This window comes from Corythoichthys intestinalis, chromosome 4, assembly GCF_030265065.1.
Source record: "Corythoichthys intestinalis isolate RoL2023-P3 chromosome 4, ASM3026506v1, whole genome shotgun sequence".
Classification (NCBI taxonomy): domain Eukaryota; kingdom Metazoa; phylum Chordata; class Actinopteri; order Syngnathiformes; family Syngnathidae; genus Corythoichthys; species Corythoichthys intestinalis.
In genome coordinates this window covers 3,169,627-3,184,675 of record NC_080398.1, presented here as the reverse complement: position 1 = coordinate 3,184,675, position 15,049 = coordinate 3,169,627, and the positions used below count along the sequence as shown (strand labels likewise).

The 15,049-nt window shown below is 40.9% G+C and overlaps 1 protein-coding gene across 3 annotated transcripts in view; it reads left to right on the top strand.

Annotated features, from left to right (window-relative positions):
- LOC130915067 (myocyte-specific enhancer factor 2D homolog) overlaps window positions 1-15,049 on the top strand; it is a 222,180-nt gene that overhangs the window by 195,048 nt on the left and 12,083 nt on the right. For all 3 annotated transcript variants that reach the window (XM_057834767.1, XM_057834769.1, XM_057834766.1), the window contains 2 exons: window positions 5,126-5,243; window positions 9,475-9,634. In XM_057834767.1, coding sequence (XP_057690750.1) covers window positions 5,126-5,243; window positions 9,475-9,634 — 278 coding nt within the window. The remainder of the gene's footprint in view (window positions 1-5,125; window positions 5,244-9,474; window positions 9,635-15,049) is intronic.

Sequence of the window (15,049 nt, the reverse complement as noted above, 5' to 3'; positions counted from 1 at the left end):
TTCTTCAGCATTGTCCACAAGTTCTCAATCGGGTTTTGGGAAGGCCATTCGAAAACCTTAATTCTAGCATGATTTAGCCATTCCATTACCACTTTTGATGTGTGTTTGGGGTCATTGTCCTGTTGGAACACCCAACTGCGCCCAAGACCCAATCTTTGGGCTGATGACGTTAGGTTATCTTGAAGAATTTGAAGGTAATCCTCCTTCTTCATTATCCCATTTACTCTCTGTAAAGCACCAGTTCCATTGGCAGCAAAACAGCATAATACTACCACCACCGTGCTTGATGGTAGGCATGGTGTACTTGGGGTTAAAGGCCTCACCTTTTCTCCTCCAAACATATTGCTGGGCATTGTGGCCAAACAGCTCGATTTTTGTTTCGTCTGACCACAGAACTTTCCTCCAGAAGGTCTTATCTTTGTCCATGTGATCAGCAGCAAACTTTAGTCGAGCCTTAAGGTGCCGCTTTTGGAGCAAGGGCTTCCTTTTTGCACGGCAGCCTCTCAGTCCATGGAAATGCAAAACACGCTTGACTGTGTACACTGACACATGTGTTCCAGCAGCTTCTAATTCTTGGCAGATCTGCTTTTTGGTGATTCTCTGTTGAATCTTCACCCTCCTGACCAATTTTTTCTCAGCAGCAGGTGATAGCTTGCGTTTTCTTCCTGATCGTGGCAGTGACAAAACAGTGCCATGCACTTTATACTTACAAACAATTGTTTGCACTGTTGCTCTTGGGACCTGCAGCTGCTTTGAAATGGCTCCAAGTGACTTTCCTGACTTGTTCAAGTCAATGATTCGCTTTTTCAGATCAATGTATGTATATTTTTGACCCAGCAGATTTGATCACTTTTTCTGTTAACCCATAATAAAGTCATAAAAGAACCAAACTTCATGAATGTTTTTTGTGACAAAGAAGTATCTGTTCCAATCACTCTATCGGAGAAAAATCAGAGTTGTAGAAATAACTGGAAACTCAAGAGAGCCATGACATTATGTTCTTCACAAGTGTATGTAAACTTTTGACCACAACTGTACATAGGGAGATGTTATACAGAAATATTTGATTGATCAAAAATATACTGTATTTATTAACCAAATACTGTACACACGTTACGTTCTCATTCATATGCAGCAACCTTTCACTCAAGTTCCACTGATGTTCTCTCAAAGATTAGCATAAAACACATTTTTAGAAAGAAATAATTAAATCCACTTTACTTTGCCTTTCAAGGTTTTTCTAAGAAGTCCTTTTAATAATCCCTGCCATAGCATCTGATATACTCATCAGGGCCAGGGCTAACGGCTAGCGCTAGCCTTTAGCAGCTTTATTGTAGCACACTGTTGCAATTCATCTTTTTTTTTTCTTTTTCTTTTTTTTTTTTTTTAAATCAAAACAAAGTTAAAACACCCAGGGCTAACCTTAAACTGTTCTTCTGTAATGGGATCAAATATCGTTACTGTTGGAAGTGGAATGTTTTGACCAGCTTCAGGATGTGGCTCGCTGCTTTAAACCTTAAAGCAGGGCCGGCCCAGCCTATACGCTGACTATGCAGCTGCTTAGGGCCCCTGACCACTAGGGGGCCCCCAATCTGGCGATTTTTTAAAATTTATATTCTATTTTGTTTACTACAGTTTGCTTTATTTGACTTTTGTGAGTTTTGATACTTGATTACAAGCTTTAAAAAATTGAAGTTCTTCCTTAACTTCTTTCCTCTTTTAGAAAAAGGTTTGGCGCTATCTACTGTAAGTACTGACAATCATTCGGGGTGAGAAGTTTGAAGTATGCAGTGCTACAAAATCTGATTAATATACAAAATATGGATTGGATTGCATGTATGGGTTTCACAGTACACTGTGACGAAATGGTGGGCCAAAAATATGGGCCCCTTTGCATTATTTTGCTTAGGGCCCCCAAATGGCCTGGGCCGGCCCTGCCTTAAAGATTCTATGTTTGTTCTTATCACTTCGTTGATCGTTGGTGGACAAAATTGTAACCCTCTGTCCAGTCTGTGTTGACATGACGTGTAAATTGATACAGCAGCCACTTGAGTGACCATGAAAAGGCGGAATTACAAATAATATTACATTTGCCGAATGCTGAAGTGCTGACACAAATTTTTGGGGTACAAGGAAATACTTCACCTGGTTAGATTATACTTATTGTATTATGAGCTCATGTTTTCCGAAATTTCCAGGTTCGCGGTGAATCAGTAACAGGCACACTTTTGCTCAATAGACGATGTTTATTGATTAGAAAATGCAGAATAAATGAGATTTATTGATTACAATCCCACAAAAGCAAAGAACAAGTATCAAAAACAAGCAAAAACAATGGTAACGGGGCGCTAGATTTGAGTTTGTCAATCCCAGAATCCCCGCGTTATCGTTACAGCTCAACTAGTTGTCCCTTAGCAATGAAAATCGCTTACCGTGACAAAATGAGTGGGAAGCCAGCAACACTCCAGTAAAGCGGCAAAAGGACAAAGCCAGGCGATCCGTACGCTTAATCCATCAGCGGACGTCACGGGTCGCCCGGAAACGTCTGTTTTTGTAAGGACGCACACCTCGGAGGCGGAGGCGCGGCCCCGTCCAATGACAAACATTAAAGCTACTTTTGGTTCAGCCCCCTTGAAAAAGGACTTTTCACATGGGACAAATGAGCTGTGCTGCAACAAATGGTAAATATTATGGGTGCAAAAAATGTTATCTCGTGAAATTCCATCCTAGCTATGGAACTCAGGCGCGTACTATGGTGCAAAACAAGTTATCTAGGGAGATTCCCTACTCAAGTGCGTCTCCTAACTATGGGAACAAGGTGAAAAACAATAGATGTTGTTACAATCTATGTCACAGAAGCAATCATACATAATCATCAAAGGCATAATATAATATTTTCCCCCATCATCTCATCACACATATTTCTTTTTTATTGCAGATATTGATCGCAGTAAAACCTTGGGATAACATGGTTCTATTTCTTATTCATAACAACCACCAATTGTGCAAGTTCTCCTACTTGAAAAATTAGAGAGGCTTGAAATTGTTAACATGGGTAAACCTCCATCATGAGAGACAATGTGGGAAAAAAACAGAAAATCACATTGTTTGATTTTTAAAGAATTTATTTCCAAATTAGAGTGGAATATAAGTATTTGGTCACCTACAAACAAGCAAGATTTCTGGCTGTCAAAAAGGTCTAACTTCTAACGAGGTCTAACGAGGCTCCGCTCGAGGCACCTGTTATAACTCATTATCGGTATAAAAGACACCTGTCCACAAGCTCAGTTAGTCAAACTCCAAACTCCACTATGGCCGAGACCAAAGAGGTGTCGAAGGACACCAGAGACAAAACTGTAGACCTGCACCAGGCTGGGAAGACTGAATCTGCAATAGGTAAAATGCTTGGTGTAAAGAAATCAACTGTGGGAGCAATTATTAGAAAATGGAAGACATACAAGACCACTGATAATCTCCCTCGATTTGAGGCTACATGCAAGATCTCACCCCGTGGCGTCAAAATGATAACAAGAACGGTGAGCAAAAATCCCAGAACCACACGGGGGGACCTAGTGAATGACCTACAGAAAGCTGGGACCACAGTAACAAAGGCTACTATCAGAAACACAATGCACCGCCAGGGACTCAAATCCTGCACTGCCAGACGTGGCCCCCTACTGAAGCCACTACACGTCCAGGCCCATCTGCAGTTCGCTAGAGAGCATTTGGATGATCCAGAAGAGGACTGGGAGAATGTGTTATGGTCAGATGAAACCAAAATAGAACTTTTGGGTAGAAACACAGGTTCTCGTGTTTGAATTGCATCCGAAGAACACCATACCGACTGTGAAGCATGGGGGTGGAAATATCATGCTTTGAGGCTGTTTTTCTGGAAAGGGACCAGGACGACTGATCCGTGTAAAGGAAAGAATTCATGGGCCATGTATCGAGAGATTTTAAGTGAAAATCTCCTTCCATCAGCAAGGGCATTGAAGATGAGACGTGGCTGGGTCTTTCAGCATGACAATGATCCCAAACACACAGCCAGGGCAATAAATGAGTGGCTTTTTCAAGGTCCTGGAGTGGCCTAGCCAGTCTCCAGATCTCAACCCCATAGAAATATATGGAGGGAGTTGAAAGTCCGTGTTGCCCAACGACAGCCCCAAAACATCACTGCTCTAGAGGAGATCTGCATGGAGGAATGGGCCAAAATACCAGCAACAGTGTGTGAAAAGCTTGTGAAGAGTTACAGAAAAAGTTTGGCCTCTGTTATTGCCAACAAAGGGTACATAACAAAGTATTGATATGAACTTTTGGTATTGACCAAACACTTACTTTCCACCATGATTTGCAAATAAATTCTTTAAAAATCAAACAATGTGATTTTCTGGGTTTTTTTCCACATTCTGTCTCTCATGGTTGAGGTTTGCCCATGTTGACAATTACAGGCCTCTCTAATATTTTCAATTGGGAGAACTTGCATAATCACTGTTTGACTAAATACTTATTTGCCCCACTGTATATGATTTTAAAATCAAGAGTTTTCCGGTAAAATATTGTCTATAAAAGTTGTAAAGCAATAAAACAAACAACAAAAATGAATGAAATGAACAAAAATATATTTTTATATTGGGTCAAAATTATTTTTCAAACAGATCATGTGACTAGCACCTTAGACGGTCATTTGGTTCGGTTAGCCAAAACCACCTGAGGACTGAAGAAGCAACATGGATATACGTAATTTTTTCAAACCTAAGCTTTCAAAAGCGACAACAACTACTGAGCAAGAACCAAGGATTGAAAATGTGGACCATGAAACGCCGGAGAGCACCGCCAAAATGGTGAGCGGCGTTTCAATTTGCCCCACTAAAGACGCTAATTGTACAACAAAGCCACCACCGGCGGGCATACCGTATTCAATGGGTGACGATCTTGGCGAAAATTATAGCTGTCCTAAGCAGCCTGATTTCGAATTCCCTCACATTTTCAGCTGAGTTGACGCCCGCTTTACCACGGCGACTTAGCGCGCGAGACGTGTTGGCGGCAAAGTGTCAGTGAATTCGTAAGGTCCAGACGATTTGACGCCAATGTCAGCGTGATAACTGGTTGCTCTCTGTTTTACCAGAATGCCCAGCGGCTCGGCGGCTCCCAGGTGTCGCAGCCCCTCACCACCCCTGTGGTTTCCGTGGCGACGCCCAGCCTCCTGGCGCCCTTCTCCGCCATGCAGACAGGCTATAACACTGGTAATGATACATTTTATTAGAATTGATTCCAAGGACTCATTGGCTGCTATCAATGGCGCTAGACGTCCAATTTAGCGCCGTTCATGGCACTGAGGCATTCACAGTTTTAAAAATTTGGACGTCTACCGTTGTCAATAAGAGCTAGCCGATAACACGTGTTAACATCGTATACTTCAAGTCTTGAGTTTAAATTACTTAACTGGAGTTCAGTTTTTCACCGATAACTTTCAGGGTGAAGGCTGTTTTTCTTCTTGTTGACACTAACTTTGAAGTCTTATTCCTCCATCATTTGCTAACCGATCATCTTAAAACTTGCTAGCTATGAAGCATAGGCCAGTAGCTAAGGACCCTTGTAAGCCGATATTTTAATTTTTGGAACAGGGCTGATTAATTAATTGCGGAATTATAGTTAAGAGTTAAGCAGTAGAGGGCGACCTTCTCTAATTTAAGAATTTGCCAGTAGAGGGCGTGCGCGCACAGCACATGGGCTTAATGGTGCCTGTGTTGCCTGTCCGTTACAAGTTAGCCAGTTTTTGTTTTTTTTTTAGACTGCGTAACCAACTAAGCTAGCAGCATATTAGCATCAGTGCTGTTTTTTGGCAACTCTATTATTTTCGTTTTAATCTTTTGGACGAAAGCAGTTATTTGTCGTTGTCATATTTTATTTATTATTATTTCAAAGCATGTTGGTCTTCGACTAGCTTTGATAAAAACTCAGGCAAACTTTGGCTAGTTCTAGTCGACGATTACTCAAAATGTTTTGTTAGATCATTTGAATTTTGTGAATTTTTTATGTTTTAGCCCAAAAAAAAAAAAAAAAAATGTTTCCAGCAATTTCAAATGAACACTGACAGACGAGTAGTGTAGGACAGCACCAACTTGGTGATGATAATACACACTCAGCTCGAAAGCATTGCATTATTTTCAATTAATTATCCCCACTGGGACACCACAAACTGCATTAAAAAAAAAAAAAAAAAGCCGTCCAAGGGTTTGCCACTTGCCACTTTTCAGACTGTGCAAAGCTAGATGCTAATGCTTATATGAACACAAAAGCTATGCTAACGCTACAAGTTACATTGACTGTTTGATGATCACTCAGCACAGTTTAGCACTAGAAAGCTACCCTAATTTTCACACTATAAGGCGCACCTGACTATAAGCCGCAGCCCACCAAATTTGGCCCGAAAACGGCATTTGTTCATAGATAAGCCACACTGGACTATAAGCCGCAGCTATCCTCACTGTTTTATGGGATATTTACACCAAAAAATATAAAACCGGTCACACTTTATTTGACAGCGGCATCATACGACTGTCATAAGACCAAATGAACCACCATGAATCTTTGAACCAATTGGCTGCAAAGCTTCATTCCTTCAAGAAGCTTAATTTGGCTATCACTGCTCCCTTGGTGGAGACAGGCAACCTCTGCTGCCACCTGCTGTAAACACTGTTGTCATCCAACATGCCTCCTAGCATGCATTGCATTGTACAGATGTATATTTTAATTAAAATTCATGTTCTGTGCTAATTATTTCTTCAGTTACTGTTCCAGTTGTTTCATCAGTTGTTATTTATGGTATTTGCTCACACTTTATTTGACAGTGGCGACACAAGACTGTCATTAGACAATCATAATTATTGACATGACACTGTCCTGAGCATTAATAAATGCTTATAACAGATGTCATTTAGTGTTATCCGGCAAAAGATTTCACTTTTGAATGGATGTAAAAATTCAAGCAGGAAATAAATAAAGCTAGTGACATAATTTCCCGGATGACACTTAATTACATAAGCATTCAGTAATGCTCATGATAGTATGATGTCATAATTATGACTGTCTTATGACAGTCTTATGATGCCGCTGTCACATAAAGTGTTACCTATTAACTCAAATAAATCAACATATAAGCCGCACTGGACTATAAGACACAGGTATCAAAATGAAGGAAAAAAGTAGCGGCTTATAGTCCGAAAATTACGGGATATAAACATCAAAACGCGGGTGGCCCAGGGGACCGCCCTGGATTCCGGAGGGGTGACGATGGCTCCTTTGCTGGTCTGTGGGAGGAGGGATGGGATGGGGTGGGTTGGTGTAGGGTCGGTTGCCGACGGGCTTACACTCACAAGGGATTCACATCATTGCTGGGTTCTAGATCACAGAGCTGATTTGTGTACACTCTACCCCTCCCAATCACTTAGCTTATAGAATTCCCCACCCTCCTCCCCTTCTTTCAACAGGCCCCCCACATGGTGTCAACCGGAAATACATCTAGCTGACGATATCACCAACATATTAATAGTTAGTGTAGGCGTTCAATGTATTTGTTGTTGTTGTTTCTGTTTCTTTTCTTTCTTTTCTTGTGTTTCTTTTCTTCTGTTACCCCCATAACTTGAGATGTCCCGGTCGATCGGAACGAAAGTTCGCGAAATCGTTCGTAAAGTTGTTTCGTGAACGGCAGTCGGGATGCCGATCGATCGGGTCCGATCACGTCATTTTCAAAGTATCGGAATCGGCAAAAAAATACATCGTCCATGCCTTTTTAAAATTTTTTTTTTTTTTTATGAAATCGTTTTCTAATTGTATTTAACGTTACAGACATAATATGTTACACTCATCCAGAGTCTTTAATTCAGGCTTAAGATAGGGTTATCAAATTCATCCCGATAACGGCGGTAATTAATTTTTTAAAAAATGTATCACGTTAAAATATTTAACGCAATTAATGCATGCACTGCACGACCCACTCACGCATTCTCGCGCTCAATCTGTAATGGTGCTGTTTTACCTATATAGAGAGATAAAAGGCAGCGTAAAATGAGTAGAGTGAATTTTAGCAGCCTTTGGAGCCTTATTTTAATTGGCTAAAGCCGTACAATCCCTCTCCCTACGATTAGAAATATCATGGGAATCAATGTGGGGATGCAAAGTAGCAATTGATCTTTTTCTTACCACCTTATTTTTTTTCCCAACGCAGAGAAGATATATCAATTGGTAGCACTAAGCACAGTCATGGGTCCACTTCCCATCATGCATTTGGGCATGGCTACAGTATCATTTACTGAAAGCTCAACAAATACACTAGATGGCAATATTTAGTCGCAATTTACAAAGTCACAAGTCTTTCTATCCGTGGATCCCTCTCACAGAAAGAATGTTAACAATGTAAATGCCATTTTGATGATTTATTGTCATAACAAACAAATACAGTACTTATGTATATATTTGTCCGAGTTTTATTTAATTTTTTTTCTTAATGCATTGCCAAAATGTATATGATCGGGAAAAATTATCTTGAATGATTGGAATTGAATCGGGAGGCAAAAAAAAGCAATCGGGTCAGGAAATATCGGGATCGGCAGATACTCAAGCTAAAACGATCGGGATTGGATCGGGAGCAAAAAAACATGATCGGAACAACCCTACCCATCACCTCTTCCAGTTCGCTGTTTTGTCATAATAAATGAGGTATGTTGAATGTTCACAATGGGAGTATGTCATACGTGAAACATTAAAACTTCAGACTAAACGGACACTTAGACTTCCGTTCCTCGTGTCAAACAGCTGAACAGGACAGGTTGGAAAAAAAAGTTCATTGATTCATCATTGATTAATCGCCTACTAAAATAATCGATAGCTACAGCCCTAGTTCATTCATTCCATCACTTGCTGAAATGGACGTCTATTACCGTCAAAGGCACTGAAAACTAAGTATAGTCCGCAAAATAACACGATACTCGCGAATTCAGCATGCGTCCTTCCGATTATTTAAATAAATCAAGCATCTTATTTCCAATGCTGATGCGCTTATGATCAAAAGATTCGCACGCACCGTTAATTGGCGCTGAACTTTTGACATGAAAGCGTGCCGTGCATTTCAATTAAACAAAAAAAAAAAACAACCTCTGTTTCGCCCCAGTTAGCCGCTGACCCAGATCGCGCTAGGTTAGCCTCCTAGCTTGTTTCAAAGTACAGTCTCAAGGCAGCGTTAGCTTTTCAGGGTTAGGATTTAACCCGCGCGGGCGTGTTAGCGGGCGGCCCGAAACGGCGGTAGGTAAGCGTTTAGAGAACATTAATAACAGCTCGGAAATCTGGCGTGCCTTCCGGCAGCGGATGAATATTCACTTTGTTGCTACTTCAAAGCTAAAGCGCGTGTGAATATGATATGAAGATGAATATGGATTAGCGGGCGGAGGCATAATCGGGTTGCGGCTTGTGTTCCAGAGTACCAGCTGACGAGCGCCGACCTGACGGCCCTGCAGACGTTCACGCCGGCGGGCCTGGTGCCCGCTAACATGGCTGCCTGGCAACAGCAACAGCAGCCGGCCGTTGCCCAGCAACAGACGGCGCCGCCCATCGGACTGGCCTCGCTCACCAATCTTGTGTAAGTGCACTTATAAGCTTGAAAAAGTACGTGGGGTCACTTCCTGTAGATTTTCAGGTCACTTCCTGATGATTTTGGGGCATTTCAAGGTCACTTCTGATACATTTTCTGTCAATTTTAGGGCATTTCTGGGTTACTTGCTGTTCATTGGTCACTTCCTATTTATTTGCGGGCATTTTGAGGTCACTTCCTGTTGATTTTGGGTCACTTTCTGTTGATTTCTGGGGCATTCTGAGGTCACTTCCTATACTTTTTAGGTCACACAAGAAAAAGGTGTCAATAAAAAAGCTAACTCTGGATCAGGTCGGCTCGTTTTTTTCAGCCCTCAACACTCAAACCATCTCTTTAACAGAACATTTGTATGTTTTTCCACATCTTTACCAGTGAATTTGGCACCAGGGACATCATTTTTGGACAGAATTGGTAGGTTTAGCTCCGTAAACATCTCGTTCGTACACTATTTCTATGGGAACAAACGGGAGGTTGACCCGCCTAGCCACAATTGCTAACGTCATGAATTTCAATGTGTAAAAGTGACGTGTTGCTTGCGGTACGCCATTTTGTGTCACTTTCTGATGATTGCAGGGTCACTTCCTATACATTTATGACCATTGTCTGTTGATAATTGGACATTTCTGGGTCACTTCCTGTTCATTGATAACTTGCTGTTGATTTGGGGGCTTTTTCGGGTCTCATCCTGTTGATTTTGGATCAATTCAGGTTGATTTTGGAGCATTTCCACGCCTGTTTCTTGTTGATTTTGGGGGTTCTCAGGGCACTTTCTGCTGATTTTGAGTCACTTTAGGAGGATTTTTGGGCATTGCTAAGATGAATGAAACGGCCCGTTTTTTTTTTTTTTTGTGTGTGTGTGTGTTTTTTTTCCTTTTAACCAAGAATCGAGACTGTTTTACGTCCATATCTATAAATAATGCAGGGATTTAGGCATTTATTCACAAGAATTTTCAACATAAAAAGCTCTTTGTGGTGATAAGGCGGCGCCACAGTGGCTGATAGACTAGCAGCACATTCGACATATTTACGTAAAATAAATGCGAACTGCCAGTTTTTTTGCTTTTAACCAAGAATCGAGACTGTTTTACGTCCATATCTACAAAGAATTGATGGATTTAAAGTGCGTATGACACCAAAAAGCATGCTTATGTCATATGTCGCGTGATATTTTATGCTCCTGAATGAAATGGACGTGTGGATGTGGATGGATGTGTGTGGAAACGATCGTTTTATATTAGGCTGTCAAACAATTAAAATTTTTAATAGAGTTAATCACACCTTAAAAAATAATTAATCGTAATTAATTGCAATTCAAACCATCTATAAAATATGCCATATTTTCCGGCAATTTATTGTTGGAATGGAAAGATAATACACAAGACAGATATATACATTCAACATAAGGTACATAAGGACTATTTGTTTATTATAACAATAAATCAACAAGATGGCATTAACATTATTAACATTCTCTTAAAGCGATCCATGGATAGAAAAACTTGTAGTTCTTAAAAGATAAATGTTAGTTCAAGTTATAGAAATGTTATATTAAAACCCCTCTTAATGTTTTATTAAAATTTGTAAAATTTTCAATCAAAAAATAAACTAGTAGCACGCCATTGTTGATGTCATTACATCATGCTCACTCCCCAAACCCATAAAATCATTTGGACCCTAGTGCCAGCAGAGGGCGCCAAACAACAAGTAACAAGCGGACGTTACACAGCTGTCATTTTAATCTGAGCGGGGCATGTGCATTGATTGCGTCAAATATTTTAACGTGATTAATTTTAAAAAGTAATTACCGCCCGTTAACGCGGTCATTTTGACAGCCCTAGTATGTATATAAAACTGTTCAAGCTCAGTTGTTGTTGGTTGCATTGGAAAGCTTAGGTTTGTAGAAATTCTAAATATCCATCTTGCCTCCACAGGTGTAGTTTTGGGTAAAGCAAAAGAAGTCTCAGTTGCTAGTCACATGATCAGCTCGAAAAATGATTTTGACCCATTATGAAATACGTTGTAGGATTCTTGTTCATTTCATTAGTTTTTGTTGTTTGTTTTATTGTTTTACAACTTTTATAGACAATATTTTAACAGCAAGGTCTTTATTTTAAAGGGGAAGTTCAGAATTTTTGACATTAGGCTTTCGGAGTTAGTGGGGATTTACTGAGTCGTTGTAGTTGATTTGAACAAATTCCGTGCAGTTTTTCAGTTATTTGTTAGTTTCAGGGCTCCGGAGTGGCTAAGCTAGCTTGAATCAATGGTGGTTGAAATCAACCCCATTGACTAATTAAACGCCCGCTAACTCAAAGATTAACCGTTATGTGAAAATTTCAATTACATGCAATGACATTTTCCTGTTGTCATTTTTATGTTGAGGCAGTAAATGGAGAAAAATTGGTAAAAAGTAACTAATAAGTTACTTTTAAAGTAACTTAGTATTTTCCGAAATTTCCAGGTTCGCGGTGAATCAGTAACAGGCACACTTTTGCAAAATAGACCATTTTTATTGATTAGAAAATGCAGAATAAATGACATTTATTGATTACAATCCCACAAAAGCAAGCAACAAGCGTCAAAAACAACCATAACAAGAGTAACGATGACGCTAGATTTGAGTTTGTCAATCCCAGAATCCCCGCGGTACATTACAGCACAACCAGGTGTTCCTTGGCAATGAAAATCGCTTACCGTGACCAATGAGCGGGAGCCAACGCTCCGGTTAGGCGGCGAAGGAACAAAGCCAGGCGACCCTGTCCATGACGTCACTAATGTTTTCCGAAATTTCCAGGTTCGCGGTTAATCAGTAACAGGCACACTTTTGCTCAATAGACAATGTTTATTGATTAGAAAATGCAGAATAAATGACATTTATTGATTACAATCCCACAAGAGCAAGCAGCAAGCATCAAAAACAGGCATAAAAAGGGTAACAATGACGCTAGATTTGAGTTTGTCAATCCCAGAATCCCCGCGCTACGTTACAGCACAACCAGGTGTTCCTTGGCAATGAAAATCGCTTACCGTGACAAATGAGCAGAAGCCAACGCTCCGGTTAGGCGGGGAAGGAACAAAGCCAGGCGATCCTGTCCGTGAGGCCACTCATGTTTTCCGGAATTTCCAGGTTCGCAGTGAATCAGTAACAGGCACACTTTTGCAAAATAGACAATGTTTATTGATTAGAAAATGCAGAATAAATGACATTTATTGATTACAATCCCACAAGAGCAAGCAGCAAGCATCAAAAACAGGCATGCTCGGGTTTGGGGTTCCGGTGCCGGGATTGGCGATGCGGCGGCGTAGGGTTGGTCGCCAACGGGCTTACACTCATAAGAGATTCACACGATTACTGGGTTCTAGATCACAGAACTGATTTGTGTACACTCTACCCCTTTCATTCACTTAGCTTATAGTCTTATAGACACCCCCACCCCCATTCTCCTCTTTCACTGGCCAATAGGCCCCCACATGGTGTAAACCGGAAATACATCTCGCTGACGATAGCACCAGCATATTAGTAACTAGTTTAGATGTTCAATGTATTTCTTGTTGTTGTTTGTGTATGTGTTTCTTTTCTTTCTTCTCTTGTATTTCTTTTCTTCTGTCCCCCCATAATCCCTTCCTGTTCGCTGCTTTGTCATAATAAAAAGGTATTTTGAATGATCACAATGGGAGTATGTCAGACTCTCAATGTGAAACATTAAAACTGTTCAGAATCCGGGCACTTAGACTTCCATTCTCTGTGTCAAACAGCTGAACAGGACAGGTTTAAAAAAAAAAAAAAAAAAAAAAAAAAAAAAAAAAAAACTGGCATAAAAAGGGTAACGATGACGCTAGATTTGAGTTTGTCAATCCCAGAATCCCCGCGCTACATTACAGCACAACCAGGTGTTCCTTGGCAATGAAAATCGCTTACCGTGACAAATGAGCAGAAGCCAACGCTCCGGTTAGGCGGTGAAGGAACAAAGCCAGGCGATCCTGTCCGTGAGGCCACTCATGTTTTCCGGAATTTCCAGGTTCGCAGTGAATCAGTAACAGGCACACTTTTGCAAAATAGACAATGTTTATTGATTAGAAAATGCAGAATAAATGACATTTATTGATTACAATCCCACAAGAGCAAGCAACAAGCATCAAAAACAAGCATAACAAGGGTAACAATGACGCTAGATTTGAGTTTGTCAATCCCAGAATCCCCGCGCTACGTTACAGCACAACCAGGTGTTCCTTGGCAATGAAAATCGCCTACCGTGACAAATGAGCGGGGGCCAACGCTCCGGTTAGGCGGCGAAGGAACAAAGCCAGGCGATCCGTGCGTGACCCGCTGGCGGACTTCCTCCGCCGCCTAACCGGAGCGTGTGCCTGTTACTGATTCAACGCGAACCTGGAAATTAGTGGCCTCATGGACAGGATCGCCTGGCTTTGTTCCTTCGCCGCCTAACCGGAGCGTTGGCTCCCGCTCATTTGTCACGGTAAGCGATTTTCATTGCCAAGGAACTAGAGCTGAAACGAATACTTGAGCAACTCGAGTAACTCGAGTTTAAAAACTGATCCGAGTAATTTTATTCACCTCGAGTAATCGTTTATTTTGACAGCTCTAAGCATCACGTTTTGCTAGGACTACTTTTAATGCGGGACAACGCGCTGTCACGTGCGGAGAGGAAGAAGGGGGGAAAAAAAAAAACTTGCCGCAGCCGACAGCCACCACAAACGACGCCGACGTTGCTAAATACTAGCCCGCACAATGCTACATTGGTAACAGGTAGCATCTGGTGCGTCTCATAGAGATCACATGTATGTTGAACTAGATGCACAGTGAAAGACTAGGCTGCGTCTGGGCAGCGTTAGCAAACAGCCGCCATCTTAAAGCAGTAGAGCGCTAAGCGCTAATAAAGAGCGCTAAGCGCTAATATATAAGATTAACGTTACTGTCACTACTAGCTCACCTTACGTTAGCACTGCGGAGGGCTAGGTTTCAATTAATTAAGACCGCTTTCGATGCGTGGCTAACGTGTCTTTCATACAGGCTTTAACATAACATAGCGTTGTGGAGTGATGAGGGTGTCAAATAAAAACTCAATAATGCTAACTATCAATTTTAGCTCAGTAGTCATTGCTGGATAAAACACCAAGTAGCACTAGTCCCTAATGTGCTCCAATACAGCCTGTATCATACATTTATTTTGAACAGTGCAAAAACTCAAAATCCTATCAGGACTTACAGTTTAGACTAACTTAAAACTTAACTAGAAGTGATGTGTGTTATCAAGCGTAAAGGCATTTTTAGGTGTGTTTATATATATATACTTTTTAAAAATAAGATGTAAAGGTTTTTTGAGTGAAAGCAGTGAATTAATCATTTTTTAAAATTCTAGTTACATCTGAGATGCAATTGTTGGCTGT